The sequence below is a fragment of the Elaeis guineensis genome, chromosome 5 (assembly GCF_000442705.2).
Source record: "Elaeis guineensis isolate ETL-2024a chromosome 5, EG11, whole genome shotgun sequence".
In the NCBI taxonomy this organism is placed as follows: domain Eukaryota; kingdom Viridiplantae; phylum Streptophyta; class Magnoliopsida; order Arecales; family Arecaceae; genus Elaeis; species Elaeis guineensis.
Window position 1 is genome coordinate 97,789,509 of NC_025997.2, and position 23,311 is coordinate 97,812,819.

Genomic DNA, 23,311 nt, shown 5'->3' on the forward strand with positions numbered 1-23,311 from the left:
CATAAATCATACACATGTCTTATTAACAAATATGCAAACACAAAGAAAATATGGGTTCCAAAAGGAACCATTCTGACTAACCTGAAAGGACCCAAGAAAGCTTGGGTACCTAAGACAGAAACGTGACCTTTGCTTGCAGGTGTGTCTAGCATCCCAAGAAGGAAACAGGAAATGGTATCTTGACAGCGGATGCTCGAGACACATGACTGGTGATGAATCACAATTCATCATGCTTGATGCTAAGGATGGAGGGATGGTCACCTTTGGAGATAATGGCAAAGGAAAGATCATCGGGATAGGTAACATTGGTATCACTCCCTCCAAATACATTGAGAATGTTTTATTAGTTAAAGGTTTAAAGCATAACTTACTTAGCATTAGTCAATTCTGTGATAAAGGGTATAAAGTAAGTTTTGAATCATCTGTTTGCATTGTGACGAGTCCTATTAACGATGGCATTAAATTTATAGGACATAGGCATGGCAATGTTTATATGGTAGACTTGAATGATTTAACAAAATTAGACATGCAATGTCTAGTTTCCTTAAATGCTAAAATAAATGAGACTAGTTGGCTGTGGCATCGTAGACTTGCACACATTAGCATGCATTCTCTCTCAAAATTAATTAAAAAGGATTTAGTTCTCGGTTTGCCAAAACTGAATTTTGAAAAGGATAGAATTTGTGATGCATGCCAATTAGGTAAACAAACTAGAGTATCATTTAAATCCAAAAACACTGTTTCAACTTCTAGACCTTTAGAGCTCTTACATATGGATTTGTTTGGACCAACTAGAACCACTAGTCTAGGAGGAAAACGATATGGATTTGTAATAATAGATGATTACTCTCGTTTTACTTGGGTTTTCTTTTTGGCTCACAAAAATGAAACTTTTCATATTTTCACTAAATTTCATCGAAAAGTCTCTAATGAAAAAGGTTTTTCAATTCAAAATATTAGAAGTGATCATGGAACTGAATTTGAAAATCAAGATTTTGAAAATTTTTGTGATGAAAATGGAATTGGCCATAACTTCTCTGCTCCAAGGACACCCCAACAGAATGGGGTAGTTGAAAAGAAAAACAGAACCTTAGAAGAAATGGCCCGTACCATGCTTTGTGAAAGCAACCTTCCAAAATATTTTTAGGCGGAAGCAATTAACACAGCATGTTACATTTTAAATCATGCTTTAATTAGACAATTTTTAAAGAAAACCCCCTATGAACTTTAGAAAGGAAGAAAACCAAATATTGCATATTTTCATATTTTTGGTTGCCGATGTTTTGTATTAAATAATGGAAAAGAAAAACTTGATAAATTTGATGCAAAATCAGATGAAGCAATCTTTCTAGGTTACTCCTCCACTAGTAAAGCATTTAGAGTTTTCAACAAAAGAACTTTAGTAGTTGAGGAGTCCATACATGTTATTTTTGATGAATCTAACGATCTTCCTTCAAGGAAGAATGAGGGTGTTGATGATGCAGAGCCACTAATAGAAGGTATGAAGGAGATCACTCTGAAAGACTCAGCAACTCCAAAAGACAAGGATCAAGAAGATGAACAAAATGAAAGAGGTGAAGAAATTCAAGAACAACCTCAAGGTACAAATGACCTACCCAAGGAATGGAGGTATGTTCACAACCACCCTAAGGAGTTAATTATCGGTGATCCTATGCATGGGGTAAAAACACGTTCTTCACTTAGAGATGTACTTAATCATTGTGCTTTTGTATCTCAACTTGAACCTAAAACTTTTGAAGAGGCTGAAAATGATCATAACTGGATTAATGCTATGCAAGAGGAACTTAATCAATTTGAAAGAAATAATGTTTGGACCTTAGTATCAAGACCTAAAGATTACTCAATAATTGGAACAAAATGGGTCTTTAGAAACAAATTAGATGAGCATGGAAATGTAATTAGAAATAAAGCAAGACTGGTTGCTAAGGGATATAATCAAGAAGAAGGAATTGATTTTGATGAAACATTTGCACCTGTTGCTAGATTAGAAGCTATTAGACTTCTACTTGCATATGCCTGCTTTATGAAATTCAAACTATTTCAAATGGATGTTAAAAGTGCATTTTTAAATGGATATATTTCTGAAGAAGTATATGTAGAACAACCCCCTGGATTTGAAAATCATGCTTTTACCAATCATGTCTTTAGATTAAATAAAGCTTTATATGGTCTAAAACAAGCACCTAGAGCATGGTATGAAAGGCTAAGCAAATTTCTACTAAATAATAGTTTCTCAAGAGGCAATGTAGATACAACCCTATTTATTAAAATAAATCAAAATGATATGCTAATTATACAAATTTATGTTGATGACATAATTTTTGGGTCTACTAATGAATTCCTTTGTCAAGACTTTGCTAAGCTTATGCAGGGAGAGTTTGAGATGAGCATGATGGGAGAACTCACTTTCTTCCTCGGACTCCAAATCAAACAATCAAAAGAGGGAATCTCCATCACCCAAAGCAAGTACACCAAGGAACTACTCAAAAGATTTGGAATGGAGAACTGCAAATCAATTGGCACACCAATGAGTCCCTCATGTAAGCTTGACAAGGATGATGAAGGTAAAAGCGTAGACTTAAAATACTATAGAGGTATGATTGGCTCATTATTATATTTAACTGCAAGTAGGCCAAGATATCAATTTAATCCTAAAGAATCTCATTTGAATGCTGTTAAAAGAATCCTTAGATACTTAAATGGTACTCAAACTCTAGGGTTATGGTACTCTAAGGACTCACAAATTAATTTGTTAGGATATTCTGATGCTGATTTTGCTGGATGTAAATTAGATAGAAAAAGCACAAGTGGAACTTGCCAATTTCTTGGAGTAAACCTAATCTCATGGTTTAGCAAGAAACAAAATTCGGTGGCACTGTCTACGGCTGAGGCCGAATACATTGCAGCCGGAAGTTGTTGTGCTCAAATCTTGTGGATTAAGCAACAACTCGAAGATTTTGGAATCAAACTTAATGAAACACCAATAAAATGTGATAATACAAGTGCCATAAATCTATCTAAAAATCCAATTCAACACTTAAGATCTAAACATATTGAAATAAGACATCATTTCATAAGAGAACATGTTCAAAACAAAAATATAATTCTTGAATATGTTTGCACTGAAAATCAATTAGCCGATATCTTTACAAAGGCCCTTAGTGAGGATAGATTCTGTGAAATTAGGAGAAATCTAGGAATTCTAGATCCATTTGCCTAAAATTTCTCAATTTTCAAAGAATTGATTAGAGCTCAATTTTCAACATCCATCCTGGTCCCAAAAACTCAGATTTATCACTCTAAAAACTTATCATTGAGCAAAATTCCTTCTCCCAAAATTTTGAATTTTTCTAGAATTTATTTGTATTTTTGCTGAATTTCTGAACTTCATGAGTCGACCCCCATGAGTCGACTCAATGGCAAACTTGTAAATCCCACAAACTTTCCACGGGTTCATTGTTTTTATAAGGGTTACTGTTTGTGAGACGACTCATCTTCCCATCGTTCTTCTTCCAAAAGCCGTCTTCTCCAACTCTTTTTTGCTCCAAAATCCAAGGATTTATCCCGAGGCAATTCTCCCTCCTACTCTCCACCAAAAAATTGCCTCCTTGGAAAAGAGATTTCTCGTGCTTTCTCGCATTGCTTGGCGCGGTTGGAACGTGCCCTAGCACTTCACCGAACTTCCAAAATCCACTTCCTTCTCCACTAAATTTCCTCTTTACTCTCTTGTGATCCCTCCTCCTCTCAATTCAAGTCTTCTTGTCTGCTACTTTATTGGATATGGCTCCAAAGATGAAGCTTCCCCAAAGAAGGAAATCAATCCGTGAGCCTGAGGAAATTGTCCGAAAGAAAAGGCATGCTCAGTCTTCCAGTGTTCCCGATCCAGTTTCAGTACCTGCTCAAGGTCTCTCTCAATCCTCCATAAGCTCCAGTGTAAATCCTCTTTCTGATAGAAAAGTAGAAATCGGAAAAAATATAGATTTTCGGTTCTTTGAGAAAGAAGGCTTTACTTTTGCTACCAAGATCAAAAATCAAGGATGAAAACTCTACTGCTCCCTTAAGGAAGTCACCTATGTTGACCTTGTTAGAGAGTTCTACCAGAACCTACATTATGGAAATGGGTCAGTGACTTCAACAGTCAAGGGGATTAACATATGCTTGGATTCTAGGATATTGGGAGAAATACTGCAGTTGCCTAGTGAAGGATACTCATATATGGAACTCCCAATTAAAGAAGAAGGGATCAGAATTATCTTAGGAGAAGCTTTTTCAGGAAATTTAAACAAATTGGAAGCAAAGCTATTGTCCATTGAGATGACGGTCCTGCATCAGATTGTAACAAAACTCTTCTTTCCTAGGAGTGGTAGACATGACTTACTGTCTGGCAGAGATGTATGTGTCATGTTTCATGTCATCACTCAGACCCCCCTAAACCTCCCTGCACTTATGATAGAGGCCATGAGAGAAACTTTGAATAGATCCAAGGCACACTTGCCTTATGGTATGGCCCTTACTAGAGTATTCAGGAGGTTTGGAGTTAGCTGTGAGGGGGAGGCACCTACCAAACTCTCACATGTGGACACTTTCAACCAACACAGCCTGCACCGAATGGGAATTTCAAAGACTGTTGGTGGTTGGATCAAGGGCTCTGAAGAAAGAGCTGAGGAGAGAGTTGAGGAAAGAGTTGAAGACAGAACTGAAGGCAGAGTAGAAGAAGAAGGTTCATCTTCTCCTGTACATGACTTCAGGGCAGCTTCACCAGATACCCAGTTCATTCCTGATACTGAGGCTGGCCCTTCTGAGTTTACTAGGATGCCCACACCAGTGTATCAGCCAGAGAGCAGAGCACCTCATTCAGAGTTCAGACTGGCTGACGATCAGATCGAGCATATTTCACAGTGTGTGGCTTCTTTGCTGTCTAGCCAGTAGAGTAGTACTTCTTTTGCACCTGGAGCTACCTCTTCTGATCAGACTATTACTCCCCACATCTCCACTGTATTTCAGATGATTTTAGATCAGTCCGTCAGGATACAGCAGCTTGAGGACACAGTCTGGAGACTGACTGGCAGAGTTCTTGACTTGCAGGGGCAAGTCCTTGCATTGGCCCATCCCCAGCCACAGGAGTCTACTATTGAGGTCACAGACCTCACTGCAGAGGCTGGCAGGCTCAGAGGAGCACTAGAAGGTGGATATGAATTACTGAGGAAAGAGATCCGAGGATCGAGTGAGCATGCTACCACCCAGTTCACTGCTCTACTTCAATCTGTTTCCAGAGCACTGAACGTACTTGATTCTATCAGATTCATGGTATCAGCCCTAGCATCTCAGCATTCTCAGCCACCCAGTTCATCTCGTTCTCCTGCTCGTGCCAGAGGCAGACAGGGTAGAGGACGCACTTCTGATCCATCATCTCCTCACCCTATATCTGATGACTCCGATCATTGACTTATCTTGATCTTTACTAGATCTTAGGTGTTAGTATTTTGTTCTAGGATCTATACCTTGGGGCCATGTATTGACAATTAGCTGGTTGAATTTTATTTTTTAAGAACTATGTATTGAAATAATTATGATATTAATGGAATCATCTTTTACCTATATTTCTACCTCTTTGTAATGATCATATTTTGGTTATATATTTTCTTCTTGTTGAAATATTGTCTTCTCCTTGTTGTTGTTTGCTGTTGATAATTGCTATATTAAGGGGGAGCAAACATCTGTGAAAAACTCTAAAGAGGAAGAAAATAAAGAATATTTTAGAAAAAGAAAAGGAAGAGTTAACTATGTTTGATGATGTCAAAAAGGGGGAGAAATTAAACAAAAACAAAAATTGAAATTAGACAAAAAGCAAAACCCTAAATTATGAGAAAAAAAGGGAGAAATTAAACAAAAATAAAGATTAGAAGATTAAAACAAATATTGGAGAAATTAAATAAATATTGGAGAAATTAAACAAAAACAAGGATTGAAAGATTAAACAAAACTTTGAGAAATTTGGTATCGAAATTTGGTATCAGACAGAACTTAAACAAAAAGCCATCCATCAAAAGCAAAATCATAAGTACAATGCAAATAAGTATTTTTTTTATATGCTCTGATATATTTCAAAATTCAAACTTGCTCTGATACATCTTTTGAAATTTTATTCACCTTGATACATCTTAAGAAATTTGTTTTACTCTGATACACCCTACAATTTCTTTTAACTTGCTCTGATACATGATAAAATTTAATCTGATACAGTGTGAAGGTTTCTCTGATAAATTATAACATTTGCTCTGATACAGTGTAAAATTTTCTCTGACATTTGCTCTAATACAGTGTGAAATTTTCTCTGATATATTATAAAATTTTCTTGCTCTAATACATTATAAAATCTTTTCTAATATCATTGTAAAAATTATTTTTCTTGCTCTGATACATTGCAAAATTTATTTCTCTTCTCTTGCTCTGATATATCTTAAACTCAAAATGATCTAATACCCTTTTCAAATCTTTAAGAAAATGGACAAACTATTTTTGCATTTATATTACATGCCAAAAGAATCATACTCTTTTCAAGCATATACACCTATAATGGATTCTTTTGAAATTAATGCATTAACATAAATATTTTTGTTCAAATATTTTGTCATCATCAAAAAGGGGAAGATTGTTGCTCCTAGATTGATTTTGATGATTACAAAGCAGATTGAAGGGATACAAATAATTTTAAAATAAAAAAGTCCTTATGCTCTTCAAGGGCAAAATCATAATTTTACTAAAATCCTGATTTGATAGTACCATTTGGTAGAACAAATGATTTGAAATCTATTGGTGAAAATTTCATTGTGTTTGGACTTATATTTTTGAAGTTATGAAGGTTTGAAGTGCATGAGTCGACTCATGAGTCAACTCATGGCACTGTGAGCTGATTGGCACGCAAAAATTCTCCTTGGCACGCTAGTTTTCTGGCTTGGCACGACCTGTGAGTCGACCCATGAGTCGACCCATAAGGCATGAGTCGACTCATGAGTCGACCCCTGCTAATTTGAGCCAAGAATTTCCAGAAACGCATTCTCTGGTTTTTGCAACAGAGGTCGACTCATGAGTCGACCCCTGAAGCATGAGTCGACTCATGAGTCGACCCCTGCGACGGGAAATATCAGCAACGGCTATTTTTTTGCCCATTTTAATTGCCATTTATGCTTCCTAAAAATCCTCTAACGGCTCTTTATCTACCTAAAATATTTTCTCTTGCTTCTAATGCTATAAAATGCTTAAAATGATAAAAGAAATTGCAGATTAAATAGCAGATCAAACGTGAAATCAAAAATGAGAAGAACAGAAGAAAAGATCCAAAATTTGCAAGAAAAAGCCTGAGATCAACGAAAAATCCAAAAAGAAAAAGAGAGAGGATCCACAATATACCAGAGAGATTGTGAAAGAGAAAAGCAAGATCTTTTCAAGGAGAGAATTCTTCACGCCTATTGTTTCAACCTTGATCTAGAGATCGTTCAAAGCTTTCAAGAGATCTTCAATCAACAATCAACCTCTTCTCAAGCATTCAAGCGTTCATCCACTTTGAGAAAATCCGAAAAAGGGGTTCTTCATTTGAGTAAAGCTTTTATTGTTATATTCGCTCATTTAAGGAGCTGTTATTGTATTAATCTGTGCTCTAAATTTTCTTACTCTTTGTGAGTAATTGTTCTTGTTTTTGGAGGATTTCCAAAACAAGGAAAGGTTGATCCGAACCTGAAATCGGAGTGTTTTGGGTTTACTTGTACCCGGAAAATAAGTGATCTAGCTTAGGATAGCTAGTGTCGGAGTTTCCGACGTTTTGTATTCGGATTGAATACAAAGGATAGTGGATTGAAATTCCCAAGTAGGATCTTGGGGAGTGGATGTAGGTGCAAGGTTAGCACCGAACCACTATAAATCCTTGTATTTGTGGTGTGCTTTATCGCTTCACTTTATTTCTTTATTATATTCTTGCATTCCTGCTTTAGGTAATTAATATTGAATTAAAGTCTTTGTTTTTATCTTCATAAGTAATCTGTTGGGCTTAAAATTTTTAGAAACCCAATTCACCCCCCCCTCTTGGGTTGCATAGCTGGGCAACAAAGTGTTTGTCAGCCTTAAGGCAATCTTTTTGAAAAAGGAGTTCCTTGGTGAAGGGACTGTTCCTTGAAAAAATCGACACAAGTTGCTGAATCTGAACCGGATTTGGTTAGATCAGATCCGAAGCCCATTGTTCAAGTACCCTTAAGGCGATCTGGTAGAGTACCACGTTAACTGGACAGATACTATGGTTTCTTGATCCGGGATGGCGATCCTATCGAACTTGATGAAAATGATGAGGATCCGATCACCTACATGGATGCAATGCAGAGATCTGACTCTGAGAAATGGTTGGAGGCCATAAAATCCGAAATGGAGTCCATGAAGGTCAATGATGTGTGGACATTGATTGACCCACCTGAAGGAGTAAAACTCATAGGGTGTAAGTGGGTCTTCAAGAGGAAGAGAGGTGCAGACGGAAAGGTGGAAACCTATAAAGCCCGTCTGGTTGCCAAAGGATATCGTCAACATTATGGTATAGACTATGACGAGATATTTTCTCCTGTGGCAATGCTCAAATCCATTCAGATTATGCTTGCGATAGCTGCCCATCTGGACTATAAAATCTGGCAGATGGATGTGAAGACAGCTTTCCTAAATGGAGAGCTGGATGAAGAGATGTATATGATACAACCTGAAGGATTCACATCCACAGATGAGTCTAAGGTGTGCAGGCTATAGAGGTCTATTTATGGACTTAAGCAGGCATCACGGAGTTAGAACATATATTTTGATAAGACGATCAAGACGTATGGCTTCGTTAAGAACAGAGAAGAGCCATGCATTTATAAGTGGGCTAATGGTCCAGTAGTAGTATTTTTTGTATTGTATGTGGATGACATTCTCTTAATCGAAAATGATGTCCCTGCATTACAGGGAATAAAAATTTGGCTGTCGTCACAGTTCTCCATGAAGGATCTGGGAGAAGCTTCCTACATCCTAGGAATGAGGATCTATAGGGATAGATCTAAAAGGTTGCTTGGTTTATTTCAGTCCACGTACATTGATACTATGCTGAAGAGGTTTAGCATGGAAAATTTCAAGAAAGACTATCTTCCAATAGGCCATGGAATTTCTCTCTCGAAGAGGGATTGTCCGACAATACCTCAAGAGAGAGAGCGTATGGGTAGGATTCTATATGCTTTGACAGTGGGATCTATCATGTATGCCATGACATGTACATGACCAGATGTGGCATACTCACTAGGGATAGTGAGTAGATACCAATCTGATCCAGGGGAGAATCACTGGAAGGTTGTTAAAACCATCATGAAGTATTTAAGAAATACTAAGGACCAGTGGCTTGTTTATGGTGAATCGGACTTGAGACATATAGGGTTTATAAACTCTAGTTTCCAGTCTGATCATGATGACAGCAAAAGTATGTCGGAATTTATTTTTACCCTTAATGGTGGGGCTATCTGCTGGAAAAGTTTAAAGCAGCACATAGTGGCTGATTCAGTTTGCGAGGCAGAGTATGTCGCTGCATCAGATGCTGCCAAAGAAGCGATGTGGCTGAGAAAATTCATCATCGAGCTCGGACTAGCACCCTCCCTTGTTAGTCCAGTTCTGCTCTACTGTGACAGCTCTGGAGCCATTGCTCAGGCGAAGGAACCAAAGGCACACCAGCGGACGAAGCATATTCTGCGCTGCTACTATCTCATCCGGGAAATTATGGATCGAGGTGACGTCGATCTTCAGAAGATCGACGAGAAGGAGAACCTGGCTGACCCTTTCACTAAAGCCATTGTGGTGAAGGAGTTCGACAACTACAAGTCGAAGATGGGTATTAGATACTGCACTGATTGGCTTTAGGCCAAGTGGAAGATTGTTGGGAATAGTGTTCTAAAGCCAATCATCAGTCTGTTGATGGTTGTGTTCATTTTTGTATCTGTACATGAATTATGAATTAATAAAAATTATTTTGATATTTTTTCATCATAAAATATTTCATCTTCTAATGAACTCCTATGTTGTGGTGAAGTCCTTAGGACTATTTAGACTCGACAAAGGAGAATTTATCATTTAGTCCTTAAATCTGTTCGCTACCAAATGATACGTTGTTACCAAGGACGACAACATTTATCAAGCATAGGTCGTTGTGTGCCATATAGGTTGGTTGTCCTCTTAACCAATGAGTGTGGAGACACTGGTATGGCATACAGATGAGATGTAAGGATACATCTGCACTGAACGTGACCGACTCCGGAGCTATTTCTACTATCAAGATTTGCTCCGATAGAATATGGGTATAAATGTCCCTCCGACCTGAGACCATCATGGTGACTTGCAAGCAACTCACTACACTTAGGCACTGGACTACTTGAATTTCTAATTCAGTGATGGAAGGCTGCTGGGTGTAGTCAAGTACTTGACTTATCGGTGCGTGTGTCAAGATGAGATTGACCACTCCAGTTTAGGAGCTGTGTACAGTCATGTTTCAATTTAGCAAAACCTTGGCTAGGGTAGTCTTTGTGAAGAGTCACAGGACTGTTTGAGTTGAGCACGATTCAGATGATTTGATCAGGGTTGACAGTTTAACCCTGAGTCGTCCTAAACACAGAGGTCAAAAGGATGAATTATACAGTAACCATATTCACGTAGGTTCTGAGTGTTGTTATTGCGACCATTCGACCTATCCGATCGTCGGGTACCATTGCTAGATGGTCACTTCGATTAGTACAAAAATTGATTCCTGTGCTACCGGCTTAGGTTCGAACCTGCGGGGTCACACACATTAGAGGTTCCTATCTGATTTGATGGCTGATGAAGAGTTCTAATACTCGTGGACTATGACTCCTACGTGTCTGGGACTCTGTGATCGAGAATCAGGATTCTCTGATCGTGAGTTCCACACATTATGGGTACCGGGGTCAAGAGTCCCACTGGTTGGGATTTTTCGATCAGGTTTACATATCGATGAATTCTGATGCCTGATTGCCCATCGAATTTGGATTCAATATTTATGAGAAGTTTAATTAGTGATTTCATCACTAATTAACTCAATTTGATGGAGTAATTAATTTTGGATCAAGTCTAATTGAATTGGATTCAGTTGAGTTTGACCCGATTAGGTTAAGAGTTGACCTAATCGTCGAGATGGTTTGATCCCTGATTTGATCAGGGGTTGGGCTTAATCAATTCTTGATTTGATTAGGATTTTATTGAGCCTAATTAAGCCTAATTAAGTTAGATTTAAATTAGTCTAATTGGACCTAACTTATTTGGTTCAATTAGGTTGGTTTAAATAATTAAACCACCTTGACCCAATTTTTATGCGCCACCTCACTTCCATTGCACCCATTTGGATTCATGAGAAGCAACTTCTCATGAATTTTTTCCTCACGCCAAGCCCTCTCCATGCCTCACTTTTATGTGCCAAATGGATGGATAAGGATGATTGGTTGGCCATTCAAATTCAAAATAAAGTTTAAATTTGAATGGGCAATCAATCTTTGCACCTTATCCCTTTTTTTATGCTCTATTTATTACATGAGAAAAGATTTCTCATGAAAACACTCCATGCACTATTTAAGCCATGCCTCATGCCTTTAGTAGATAAGGGATGAGTTGGTGTCTATTTGAATTCAAAATTTGATTTGAATTTAAATGTGTAATTACTCATCTTTATCCTTTCTTTTGGTTAAGATGTTTGACATTGTTATAAAAGGAGGAGAAGAGTGGGGCATGCAAGAAGAAGATTTTTGGAAAAAAATTTTGGGGTGTGAGAAGTCTTGTGCATAAGAAGGAAGTCCATATCCTTCCAAGAGAAAAAGAAAGAAAAGAAAGAAAAGTGGGTGCAAGGTTTTCGGTGAGTTCCCTAAAGTTTTAACCTGGGGTTCGGAAAGTGAGAAAGTGAGCTACGAATGTTGTGAGCCCATAAAATCTCAGGAAGATCTTCAACATTCTCTCAAGCACATTTGTTGATGATTCAGAGCATCCGAAGAATCGACAGACATCGATCGAAGGAGTTCGATCAGCATCCACCGTCAAAAGGGCTCTACAACGAGCTAGCACTCATGAGGAGTCGATCAGATCGAGAGCTTCGTGTGGACGATCCGTAGAGGTCAGACACACTGTGTGACTGCATTGTGATGATCAGACTCTCCCGACGATGATCAGATTGCGGCGATCTACTATCCGCACAAAGGTATTGTGTTCTGAACACATTACAGTAAAGTATTTACTGTTCGAATTTGAATTTCAAATTTAAATGAATGCATGCTATATATCATATTTAGATCTTAGTGTAGGATAAATTTATGTTAATTAATTAGATTAATTAATATTTTTTCACTGTAAAATCATAATTTTGAAAAAGTTTTAAAATTATCATTTTACGCCTACACTGAATTTTTCTCACAAAGTATACATTGCAAAGCCTTGAAGGCCAAAAAAAAAAGGGAGAAATGACAAGAAAAGAAAAAAAATTCATGGAAAGATAAAAAAAAGAGAGGCTCTAAGGAAGCCCAGTTTCTTCCGACTTCGAGCTCTCGGTCCCGATGCTTACTATGGATTGCCTTAAGTTTTCAACTTCTTCCTCTAGTTCCATCTTTCTCAGTAGCATATCCTGGTACATCTGGTGAAACCACCGGCTCTCGCCCTCTGACTCTTGAATCCTCCTCCTCAGGACTTCAGACTCTGCCTCGATATTTTTGACCGTCTGCTGCTCGTGGATCAGTTGAATCTTCAGCCGCTGCAGTTTGGCCTCCTCCCGCCCAAGGGCCACAGACAGTTCTGCCATGGTCCCCCTCAAGGAGCGAAGCTCGTCGGAGCCTTATGCAGGAGTAGGCTAGACTCTCTCAGATAGCTGCCTCTGAAGATGGGCAACTTCGTCGGTCGCCGTCTGGAGCCTCCTTCGGTAGTCCTCTACTTGTCCGCTCCAGCCGACTCGGTAGGCATCGTAATTCACCTCGACGTCTTGCAGCTGCTTTTGAAGGTCGGAGAACTTCTTCGACCAGTCTCGATCACAGTCAGTCTGGATCGTGAGTCAGGATGAGCTCCCTTCCAGCTGACCGATCTTCTCTCGTGCGGCCGCCAACTCGACTTCAAGGGAGCTGATCCTGGAAGCCTGAGTCCAAGATCGGTCGCTGGCATGTTTTCGAAGTTCCTCAAGCTCCATCATGAAGTCGGCTTTCCTCTGGGTGTATTCCATAAAACTTTTCTTATGGAGGTCCTGAAAGCGAGTAGCCTTCACAGTGGCCTCTGAATAGCTCTCCCTTAGTCGGTGAAGTTTGTCTTCCAGTTTCTTGAATTTCTTCATCAACTGATGAACTTCCCTTTGGAGGTCTCAAATCATCAACTTCAAAGGAATCCCCTCCGACAGGGGAAGAGCTTCGGCAGGGCACTGTCATTGGAAGACAAGAGCGCCATGACTCAAATTTATGCAAGAAGACAAAAAAGAAGGAAAAGAATATTAAAAAAAAAATGGGGGACCCTCTATAAAGAGGAATCTGATTTCATTGATTAAATAATTTTCAAGTACAAGAGAATGAAAAAAAATCACCACAAAGAAAAAATACAAAGCTAGAGGTTTCGGACCTCTGGGGCAGAAGTGGAGGGGCTCGGCATCCCCGAAAGATTGGCAGCGACGGTCGCAGCAGTCGATGAGGTCCCGGCTAGAGGAAGATCGGGAGTGGCTTCGGATGGTCCGGCTTCATCGTCGGATGCCTCGTTCAGGAAGTCGAGGTCCAGCTCAGGGAACCTTCCAGCCACCTTCTCTTGGCAGAGTTTGAAACCCTTGATGAAGGCGTCCTGGCCGAACTGGACCTGTAGATCCTCCATCTCGGAGGAGGCTTTGAACTCCTCCACGGCTTGGGCCCCTGCCTCCAAGACCAGGGATGGGATCCGTGCTTTCAGCTCGAAAACCTGCACCTTCAGCTCAAAAACCTGCGCCTTCAATTCTGAGACCTCAGCCTCAACCTTCTCTCTCTCCTCATCCAAGACGGTCCTCAGATCGGACGAGGTTTGTCCCTCCTTTTCCAGCGCCTCCTGGAGACTTAGGACCTCGACGATCTTCTTCTCGAGGCAGGCGGCCTCAGCCAGGCGACCTTCCTCCGCCCGAGCTGCCTCCCTCTTGGCGATCTTCACCGCCTTGACGTTGGCGACAAGCTGCTGTCCAATCTGCAAAAGAGGTCGGGGAGTCAATATAAAGGCTAAGGAGTATATTATGTAAAAAAGCAAGAAGGAGAAAAAAGTGAATTAACCTACCTCGAGGAAAGATCCCAGAGAATCCCAGACCCGCAGCTCTGGGTCCGCAAGGACGATCCTTTGGACTACCTCGGGCAGAATGCATCCTTCGACCAGCCTCTTTATTAAAACCCTATTGTTGAAGGGATTTTCCCCTAGGTCTTCCTCAGAGCCGCCAGCCTCCTCGACGGCTGCCTTGCGGTTGCGGCTCTTGCGAGCCAGGGTCTTCTTTCATCTCCTCCCTTCGGCCCTGGGAGCCCCCTTGGGATGAGCCTCTGGAATGGGATCCTCGATCGGGGGGCTCCTTGAGAGGGCTCGGGGGACTTCGGGTTCGACTTCGGAAGGGATGTCGACGGCCACGGCCACTTGCGCAGGCACGGTCGAGCTTGTCTCTCCCATCCTGGCTCTCTTCGCCGACCCCAAAGTTGAGGCTCCTTTTCTCTTGTGGGTCTTGAGACCCTGAGCTAACCTCCGAGCCACGCCTACGTCCATGTCTGCAATAAAAGAAGACTTGCACAGCTCAGAGATAGAATAAGAAAAATGGGAAGCAGCCAAAAAAAAAAATGGTACCGACAGGGTTAAGAGGACTCAGGCCGACGTTGAACAAAAGTTGTTCCTTCAGAAGTTCGGAGAGAAGAGGGGCTTGATAGGCCTTGAGCTTTTTGCAGGCTTCGAGGTCATTCCTTTCCAGGCTAGAAGCTCGGTGGATAGAATCCCTCAGAGAGTCCCAAAGGGGTAATCCTAGCTCCAAGGTCGGGCATCGGACATAGAAGTACCTCTCCTTCCAGTTGTGGATAGAAGAAGGGGCGCCTTTCAGCAACCCCTTTCTACCGAACTGGGAGGAGAAGTACCATCAATCCTTTGCCAAGGGATAGCACTTAAAGATGTAGAAATTCTTAAACAAGAAAAGAGTCGGCCAAACTTCAGCTAAGCTACAAAGAGAAAGAAATCCTATTAGAAATCTAAAGGAGTTCGGCATGACGGAAACTAGAAAAATGTTCAGAAAATGAAATAGAGCAACGATAAAGGGCGGTAGTGGAAGCCGAAGTCCGGTACGGAAGGCCTCCTGATACAGACAGAAGCGGTCGGGAGGAGGGGCGCTAGCCCGATTAGTTGGCCCGAGAAGCTCCAGCTCGTACTCCGAAAAAACTCCATACTGAATCTTTATCAGTGAGAGCTCATCTAGAGTCAAGGAATCGGGGATGGTGTCCGGCGCAAAGGCCAGACAAGGTTCGGTCCTAGCTACCGGTTCGTCTACGATACAAGGACTTTGGGAAGCTGGGGCTGACGAACTCCTAGAACCGCTAGAAGAGGAGATATCAGAAAATATTTTGGATCAAATGGAAGCCACAAAAATCTTGAAAAATATTGAAAAAAATAGCAAACAAGCCCTCGAGGAAGCTAAATGAACAGAATACGAAGAGGAAAGGACAGGAAAATGACAAGAAGTTTCGGAACTAACCTAGATTGGCCCCAGGAGTGCAGGAAGATGGCAAGGATGATGGAAGTCGACCCGGAGGACGCCTAAGGCCGAGAAGGATGCTAGAGGAAGTCGGAGCTCTCGGAGAAGAGAAGAGGAACCGAGGGATTCTCTCAGGCAAAGTGAAACCCCTGAAGGAGGAGGACGTGTTTAAATAGACCCCGGAGTCCGGTGCAATAATGATTGTGGATCTCCTCTGGCTGACCTGCATTCGCCGCATGTCCCACTTACCATGACAGGCTGCTGAAAATGGCTGGCAGCTGACAAAGTCATTATTACGTCATACCTAGAGCCATGCTCCAATGGGAATTCCAAAAGAAAAAATCTTTTCTGAAAAGGCTCCAGTACCGGCATGCCGAATGCCAAAATATCTGGCAAACACTGAGTGCGAAAATCAAGGGGGGGCAACTTCGGCTGTGAGAATTTCTTTGTGCTTCCTTCATTCGGAATCCGAACTCAAAAGTAGGGGGACTGGTGTTGGGTATAGAATACCCCCAGTCGAAGTTTGTAAACGGCCGACCCTACTCCGAACTTCTTTCAGACTTTGTCAATATCCAAGCTCCTTCGACAACGAGATTTCTACAGTAACCAGACTCCATCCAAATTTTTACGGCGGTCGACTACCTTCTGGATTCCAACCGAGCTCTTGCGAGAGCCGAACTCCCACTGCAGGCGGTCTACTCTGGATATCTACTGTAAGCGAATTCCATTCGAGCCTCTAATATAAACGAATTTCTTCCGAACTTCTATTACAGGTAGACTTCAGCCGAGCTTCTCCATAGCGGGTGGATTCCGAACGAACTTCTACAATGGGACTGGCTCCACCAGTCAGGACACTATTCCAAGCTTCCACGACAACTGATCCTCATCCGAGCTCCTACAATAAGCGGCCTCCTTTCGGCCTTCTGCAAGAACCAGACTTCATCTGAACTTCCACAGTGGATGGATTCTGAACGATCTTCTGCAAGAACCGGACTCCGTCCGAACTTCCACAGCGGATGGATTTCAGATGAGCTTCTGCAATGGACAGGCTCCAGCAGCTGGGTCTCTACGATGGCTGATCGCCTCCTGTGTTTGTCGAACCTCCCCAACGCTATCCGAGGTCCATCGCCGGCCGACCCTCCGTCAGATTCTTCAGAAAACCGAATTTTTTCGACGGATAATCTTCAGACTAGCTTCCACATCAAGCAAATCCCAGACAGACTTTTCCAGCAATCAGACTCCTATCGGACTTCGTCAATAGAAAATCTCCGTCCGAGCTTCTGCAGCAGATGACTCCCATCTGTAGCACCAGCGCCCGAGGCGTCCGACAACCGTAGACTCGTCAGCAACCTCGGAACATTTGAGCTTCTCCTAGGTCGACGAGATAGAGAGCCGTTTTGCTCCATCAGACATCTCAGCCGAACTTTAGCGGACAGATCCGGACTCTCTGGCAAGCCACGACAAGGGCCACTACCTTGCTCCACTCTCTAGCAAGCCACGATAAGGGCCACTACCTTGCTCCACTCTCTGGCAAGTTACGACAACGGACACCACTCCACTCTCCATAACAAACTCTACGTGGCCCTGAACGGCCCCTGACGCCACTACTCTCCGTAACAAACTCCGCACGGCTCTGAACGGTCCACTACCAAACGGTTACAGATGTCGCTGTCAATCAGTTACGCTCTCCGTCTATAAAAAGAGACCCTCAGATACGTTCTTCTCTAAGCTCAAAACTCTATCTCGAAACTCTGCTAAAATTTTTACTCGAGTACTCCATTTCTGTTGAAGCAGAGTACTGACTTGAGCGTCGGAGGGTCTTGCCGGAGCACCCCCAACTCTGGTTTAGACTTCCCTTGCAGGTCCCGGCGGCGGCCGCGGTCGTCCCAGCTCCAGCTTCTCCGACTTCGGCAGAATTCTGCACCAACACTATTTATTACAAGATTTTAAGAGAAATTATTACAAAGAATTTTATTGATGATCTAATTTTACAGCATTTAATATTTATAGATATTTTGGAATTTGTTTTGACATGCTCGTTGATAAACTCACCATGCAAAGGCTCCAACCACAATAAGCAGACATATATCCTTCCATTATTTTCCAGTGAAATCAAGTACGAAGTTATTTAAAAGTAAAATTCCTTCCTCAATTTTATTTATAAAAAGGCTACAATGGCGGGGACAGCTATACTTGGTTCATATAGGAACTCTATGCAGCGAAAGATGTTGGGGTTGCCACCAGAAGAAGAGGTGATCTTCTGTGAATAACTAGTCCAAAGTGCTCTTCCATGCCAAAATCTTCTCTGCTCATTCCATTGGGTAACTCCCAATTGAACCTATAGAGAAGATTTGCAAGGGCAATCTCCGTAGCAACCAATCCTAGTGACATGCCAGGACATATCCTTCGGCCACTCCCGAATGGTATAAAATCGAAGTGCTGCCCCTTGTAGCTGATGTCATTCTCTTCAAACCTTTCAGGCACGAATGCTTCAGCATCCTGCCAATTGTTGGGGTCTCTTCCAATGGCCCATGCATTTATATACACCATTGTTTTTTTAGGAATGTCATATCCATTAATTTTGCAATCATGCATGCATTCTCGAGGGATTAATAGTGGAGCCGGAGGGTGCAATCGAAGAACTTCTTTTATTACAAGCTTCAGATAATGAAGTTTCTGAATGCCACACTCTTCCACTTTTCCTTTATTTCCTAGGAGACCTCGAATTTCATCTTGTGCCTTCTTCATAATCTTTGGGTTTTTCATGAGCTCTGACATTGCCCACTCTATGGTGGACGCAGAGGTATCTGATCCACCAAGGAACACATTCTGCCAATCATGAAAGTGATGAGATAACCAATATTACATAATTTATGTAATTCAAATAAATAGTACAGACAACGTAGAAAGATGCATGTGTATGTATTGCAATGATTGTTTATATACTTTAAATGAGTAAAATAAAATGTAGAATGTGTGGCTAATTGTACATGTATTGGTCGTTATCCAACTACTTAGTGCAGAATTTCTTGGTAGGTCTACGATATATATATATATTATTCTCCTATTATATCAATTAAGGAGTATGATACCTAGGATAGTAGGATACCCACTCTTACTATCTTAATTAAGAAATCAGACATATTTAAAGGGAACTGGGGAAGAACAAAAGGTTTTAAAAATATAAAATATCCAGCTCAGGGTGGCATTGTTGAACTCATAACGCGGATCGGCGTTTCTACCATGAGATTAATATAACCAAGTTGCATATACAATCTTTTAAATAGGTACGCACTCATGCATGTGGAACACGAGACCTCTTAGATTGACCTATTAGATTGTGGCATGCTACTCAACCATCATGACAATATTTACTTCTAATATATAATAAGAGTTTATTATACTTATTCAAACTTATTCACATTATGAACTTGTGCTTATTTCATGTATATTTTGATAATTAGTATATGTCGGACCCAACGGTACCTCTTGGATTGTTGAACGCTGCTCAACTATCATCACAATATTTTCTTCTAATATGTAATAAGGGTTTATTATATTTATTCAAATTTACTCAAATTGCAAAAAAATGCTTACTTCATATATAATATGATAATTTGTATTTTAATAATTAGTTATTTTCATATAAAGTCGTTTTCCTTTTGACAAAAAAAATTAACATTATTTTTAATATTTTAAAATATTTTTTGTAAATATTTTGAAATATCAATAATTCACATATTCCAATATTTGTATATATTTTTAAAAGTTCTTTAAAAATATATAATTCACAATCAATTTTATTTACATTGCAATTAAAAACTGATAATGATATTCAGTATTGAAAAGTTTTAATGCTTTAAACAATTTAATTTTTAATATATTTTTAATTCGAATCATGTTAGATCAATGATCCCTATGTTAGTTGAATCAGACTCAATGGAAGTTTAATATTTAAATCATAGATTATTATCTAGTTACTATAATTTTTGATATCTTATCTAGTTTGATGATGAAACTTTGCTATCATCATAAAATTAGCTATCATTGGTGATATGCTTGTATTTTCAGCATGAATTGTTGTAGTAGTTAATTTCAAAATTTTCAAAAACAAAATAAATATTTGATGAGAAAATTGGATCATCAAAAGCATAAATATTTAGTGACCGGTGACATTTCATTATAAAATTTGTAAATTCTTAGTTACAATAGATTTTGTCCTCATATAGTATACTAATTAGAATTGCCACCAAAAAAATTCCGAAGGGAACAAGCATATGATGTTTGGTGAGACCGATATTTTTGTTATGAAAGAAATCATAGATTATTTTTACTTTCTATAAATGAAATTAGAATAGGTGATGAAAAATTTAAGACACCAAAATCAAAAATATTTAATGATCCAAGATATTTTATAATAAAATTTCTTAATCATTAATGACAATAAATTTTGTCACAATACATAAAAGATCATCATAGAAAAATTTCCTCCATATGATTGAAATTGATGTCAGATATTTGCTGATTTTTTTCTACAAAAATAATTTTTTTCATAAAAAAATATTAGCTCTAGTACCATGATGAAATTTAATTTTTGTTACCAAAGCTATACTTTTTTTGAGCAAATTTCTTTTGTCATGAAATTTTTTTTCACTAATATTGTCTTTCCCTACAGCGTTATAAGTAGGTATATACCCTTGCATTCACGTCAACAAGTTGATAACATAAAGTATGCTTTCTATGCATATGTAGCTCAAAGAATAGCTAGCGAGAAAGCATTGCACTCTGTGCATATATATATATATATATATATATATATATATATATATATTCCATAAAATAAAGGAAAAAGTAAAGCTACTCACCATGATGATAGCTTTCATTTGATCCCTGGTGAGAATGAACCCAAGGCTTGGATCCTTCTGAAGCCCAAGCAGAACATCGATGAAGTCATCATGGTTTCCCTTAGCATTTATGTGCTTGTTGATCTCCTCCTCGAGGAGCTCATCCAAGCCATGAAAGCTCCTCTCGATTCTCCCGCGCAAGCCGGTAAGCACATCCAACCACTCCATCGAGGGGAAAAAATCCCCCAAACAAAATCCACCCATTATAGACATAATCTCCCTTATAAGATCGTGATTATTGCTCCTCGTACACTCACCATCCCCCGAGAACCTCCTGTTGAAGACCTCTCGACTAGTTATATTGTTAAAGAGACACAACAGCATCTCGCTAAGATTCACAGGACTGCTAGATGTGTTCCTTATGATAGTTTGTATTAGGGTTTCTATTTCTTCCTCCCTTATGGACTGAAAAGCTAATACTCGCTTGGCACTGAAGACTTCTAACATACAGATCCTCCGCACTTGTCTCCACTGTTCTCCGTATGGTGCGAAGGCCATGTCTAATCCACCATAGGAATATCGTTTATGGGCAACAAGGGGAGGTCGGGTGCAAAAGATGAGATCTTGGGTCTTCAAAATTTCACAAGCCATATCCGAGGAGGATATGATGAGCGTTGGTGTACTACCAAGTTTTAGGCTCATAAGTGGGCCATGTTTCTCTGACAAGAGGCAGAGGGAGCGGTATGGAAGCTCACCCAATTGATGAAGGTTGCCGATGATCGGCAGCCTTCTCGGACCAGGAGGGAGCCTCAAACTTGGCCTTGTGGTCTTGGCATACAACAACAGAGCTATTGGTATTAAGAGGAGGCATGAATAAACTAAGAGAGCAGCTGAGCACTCCATATCGTCTACTGCCTGGTTTTGTTTTGAGAGGTGAGTGAGCTCCCTCTACTCCGTATTTATAGAAACCCTTCTGGTTGTAAATAATAATTTTACCATCATTCATGGTAATGTTAGCTTCTTCATATTATTGATTTAAACGACGCTATAATGATGTTGAGACTTTGATTTGAGCTCCTCATAAGTTTGCTTATATGAATTTTATATTTTGGAGAAATAAAATTAATGCCTAAATGTTGTGTACGTGTAAGATAATGATAGGAGGTTATATATAAATGGTGGGGGGAATAGGTAATTCTACCAGACCTCCAAAGCGTTCGTGCAATTTATTCTTAAAAAAACTTGCCCCAGGAATTTATTAGTCTGAACCGGTCTCCTACCAATAATGTAAGCTTTTAAATATGAATAAATGGCTCCAAAGTCATGTGCGTCACAATCTCTAGTCTACGTGTCAGTGACTTATTGCCACAAATCCAGCGACCAGCTCTGTCCGTTTCTGAGACCGCGAGAGGGCAAGTTTTGTTTAAAAAAAACTAAGAAAACTTATAATAAAGCCACTTGACAAGCCACAACAGAGGTGGGTGTGGCAAGAAATTGTCGGGCACCGGCGTGGAGAACATATCTTCGGGGAAAAAGCAATAATGAGGAAAAAATTATTTTTTGTTTTACAAGGGGACGAATCGTGCCAATTTGACATAAATATATCCAATCCAGTAAAATTTAAAATAAAATATCATAAAAAAATCAAAGCATACTGTTGCGGTAGATTTTTGACTCAGATCGATGGAGCTGAAGTAGGGTAAAATTTGGTAAGGATGATGATGACTGTCCTGCAAAACAAATTTTTAGTCAGAAGCAGTTTTCGATGGAAATCCTTTGATACTCAAATCAAAAATTTAGAACAGATGGAAAGAAGCATGTGAGAGAGTTATGTACCTTTGAGGCTCTTCTGGTTGCCTCTATTTATAGAGGGAGGAGCAATCACTATAGGAAATAGTAGAATTACCGACTTCATATTACTAATGCTAGAGAAATGCATCGGTAATTTTAGATCACCACTCATATATGCCGATGCTTGTTGTGAGTGTCGGAAGATAATTTTTATGATGCTTAAAAGCATCAACAGACTGCTCTCACGCACCGCTAAAATTCACACTTACCTTAGCCCTCCGTTTAGTCGAAACCCTAGCCCTCTTTCGCTCCACCCCTTCTTTGGATTCCTCCTATGCTCCGTGCCTCTGTTCCTGATTGAAAACTGATCACTCTCTATCTCATTTGAAACCCACCATCCCCCTCCATTTTGAGCCCTAAATTGATCCCTCTTCTCCTCCTCCTCCTCTGGCCTCATCGATAATGCTCTCCCTCCTCCTTTGGCATCTCATCGCCAATGGTCTCCCTCCTCCTCCAGCCTCTCCACCGCTCCTCCATCTTGATCATTCTGCTCTGATCTCTCATCGCCGTTACCATCATGGTCACGATAGCTATTCCCGACTGAAACCAGCAAGAGATCACCGACAATGACCTCTAGAGCCCATCGACTGAGCTTCGCTAGGGTTCGTGGTCACTGTGCTCATCTCTTTTGCCAAATTGATTCCAAGTATTCCTTTGCCGAATTGATCCCTTACCAACTATTCTCATCTTTTTTTCTGCAGTAGAGTAGAGCCGACTTGGGAGCCTCTCCAATCATTATTGAAACCTCACCATCCTATAGATCCGGGTAAATCATCTCTCTAATGTTTTTGTGCTGTGTTAACTATCTTTCCAACCTCATGGCATCATTGGTCTTTCTTCTAGG

At 40.2% G+C, this 23,311-nt stretch overlaps 1 protein-coding gene across 1 annotated transcript; it reads right to left on the reverse strand.

The window, feature by feature from the left end:
• Positions 1–17,835: 17,835 nt before the first annotated feature.
• Positions 17,836–21,548, reverse strand: LOC105036078 (cytochrome P450 71A1). Its single transcript, XM_010911819.4, has 2 exons — positions 20,638–21,548; positions 17,836–18,601 (listed from the first exon to the last, which is right to left on the reverse strand). The coding sequence occupies exons 1-2, from the start codon at positions 21,517–21,519 to the stop codon at positions 17,984–17,986; spliced, it is 1,500 nt and encodes a 499-aa protein (XP_010910121.1). The 5' UTR covers positions 21,520–21,548; the 3' UTR covers positions 17,836–17,983.
• Between the last annotated feature and the right edge of the window lie 1,763 nt (positions 21,549–23,311).

Excerpts from the sequence above, each read along its gene's own strand:
- LOC105036078 (XM_010911819.4), bottom strand. The coding sequence starts at position 21,519 with ATGGAGTGCTCAGCTGCTCTCTTAGTTTATTCATGCCTCCTCTTAATA. Across the intron at positions 18,602-20,637 it reads AAATGAAAGCTATCATCATG|AATGTGTTCCTTGGTGGATC; the intron begins GTGAGTAGCTTT and ends CATGATTGGCAG.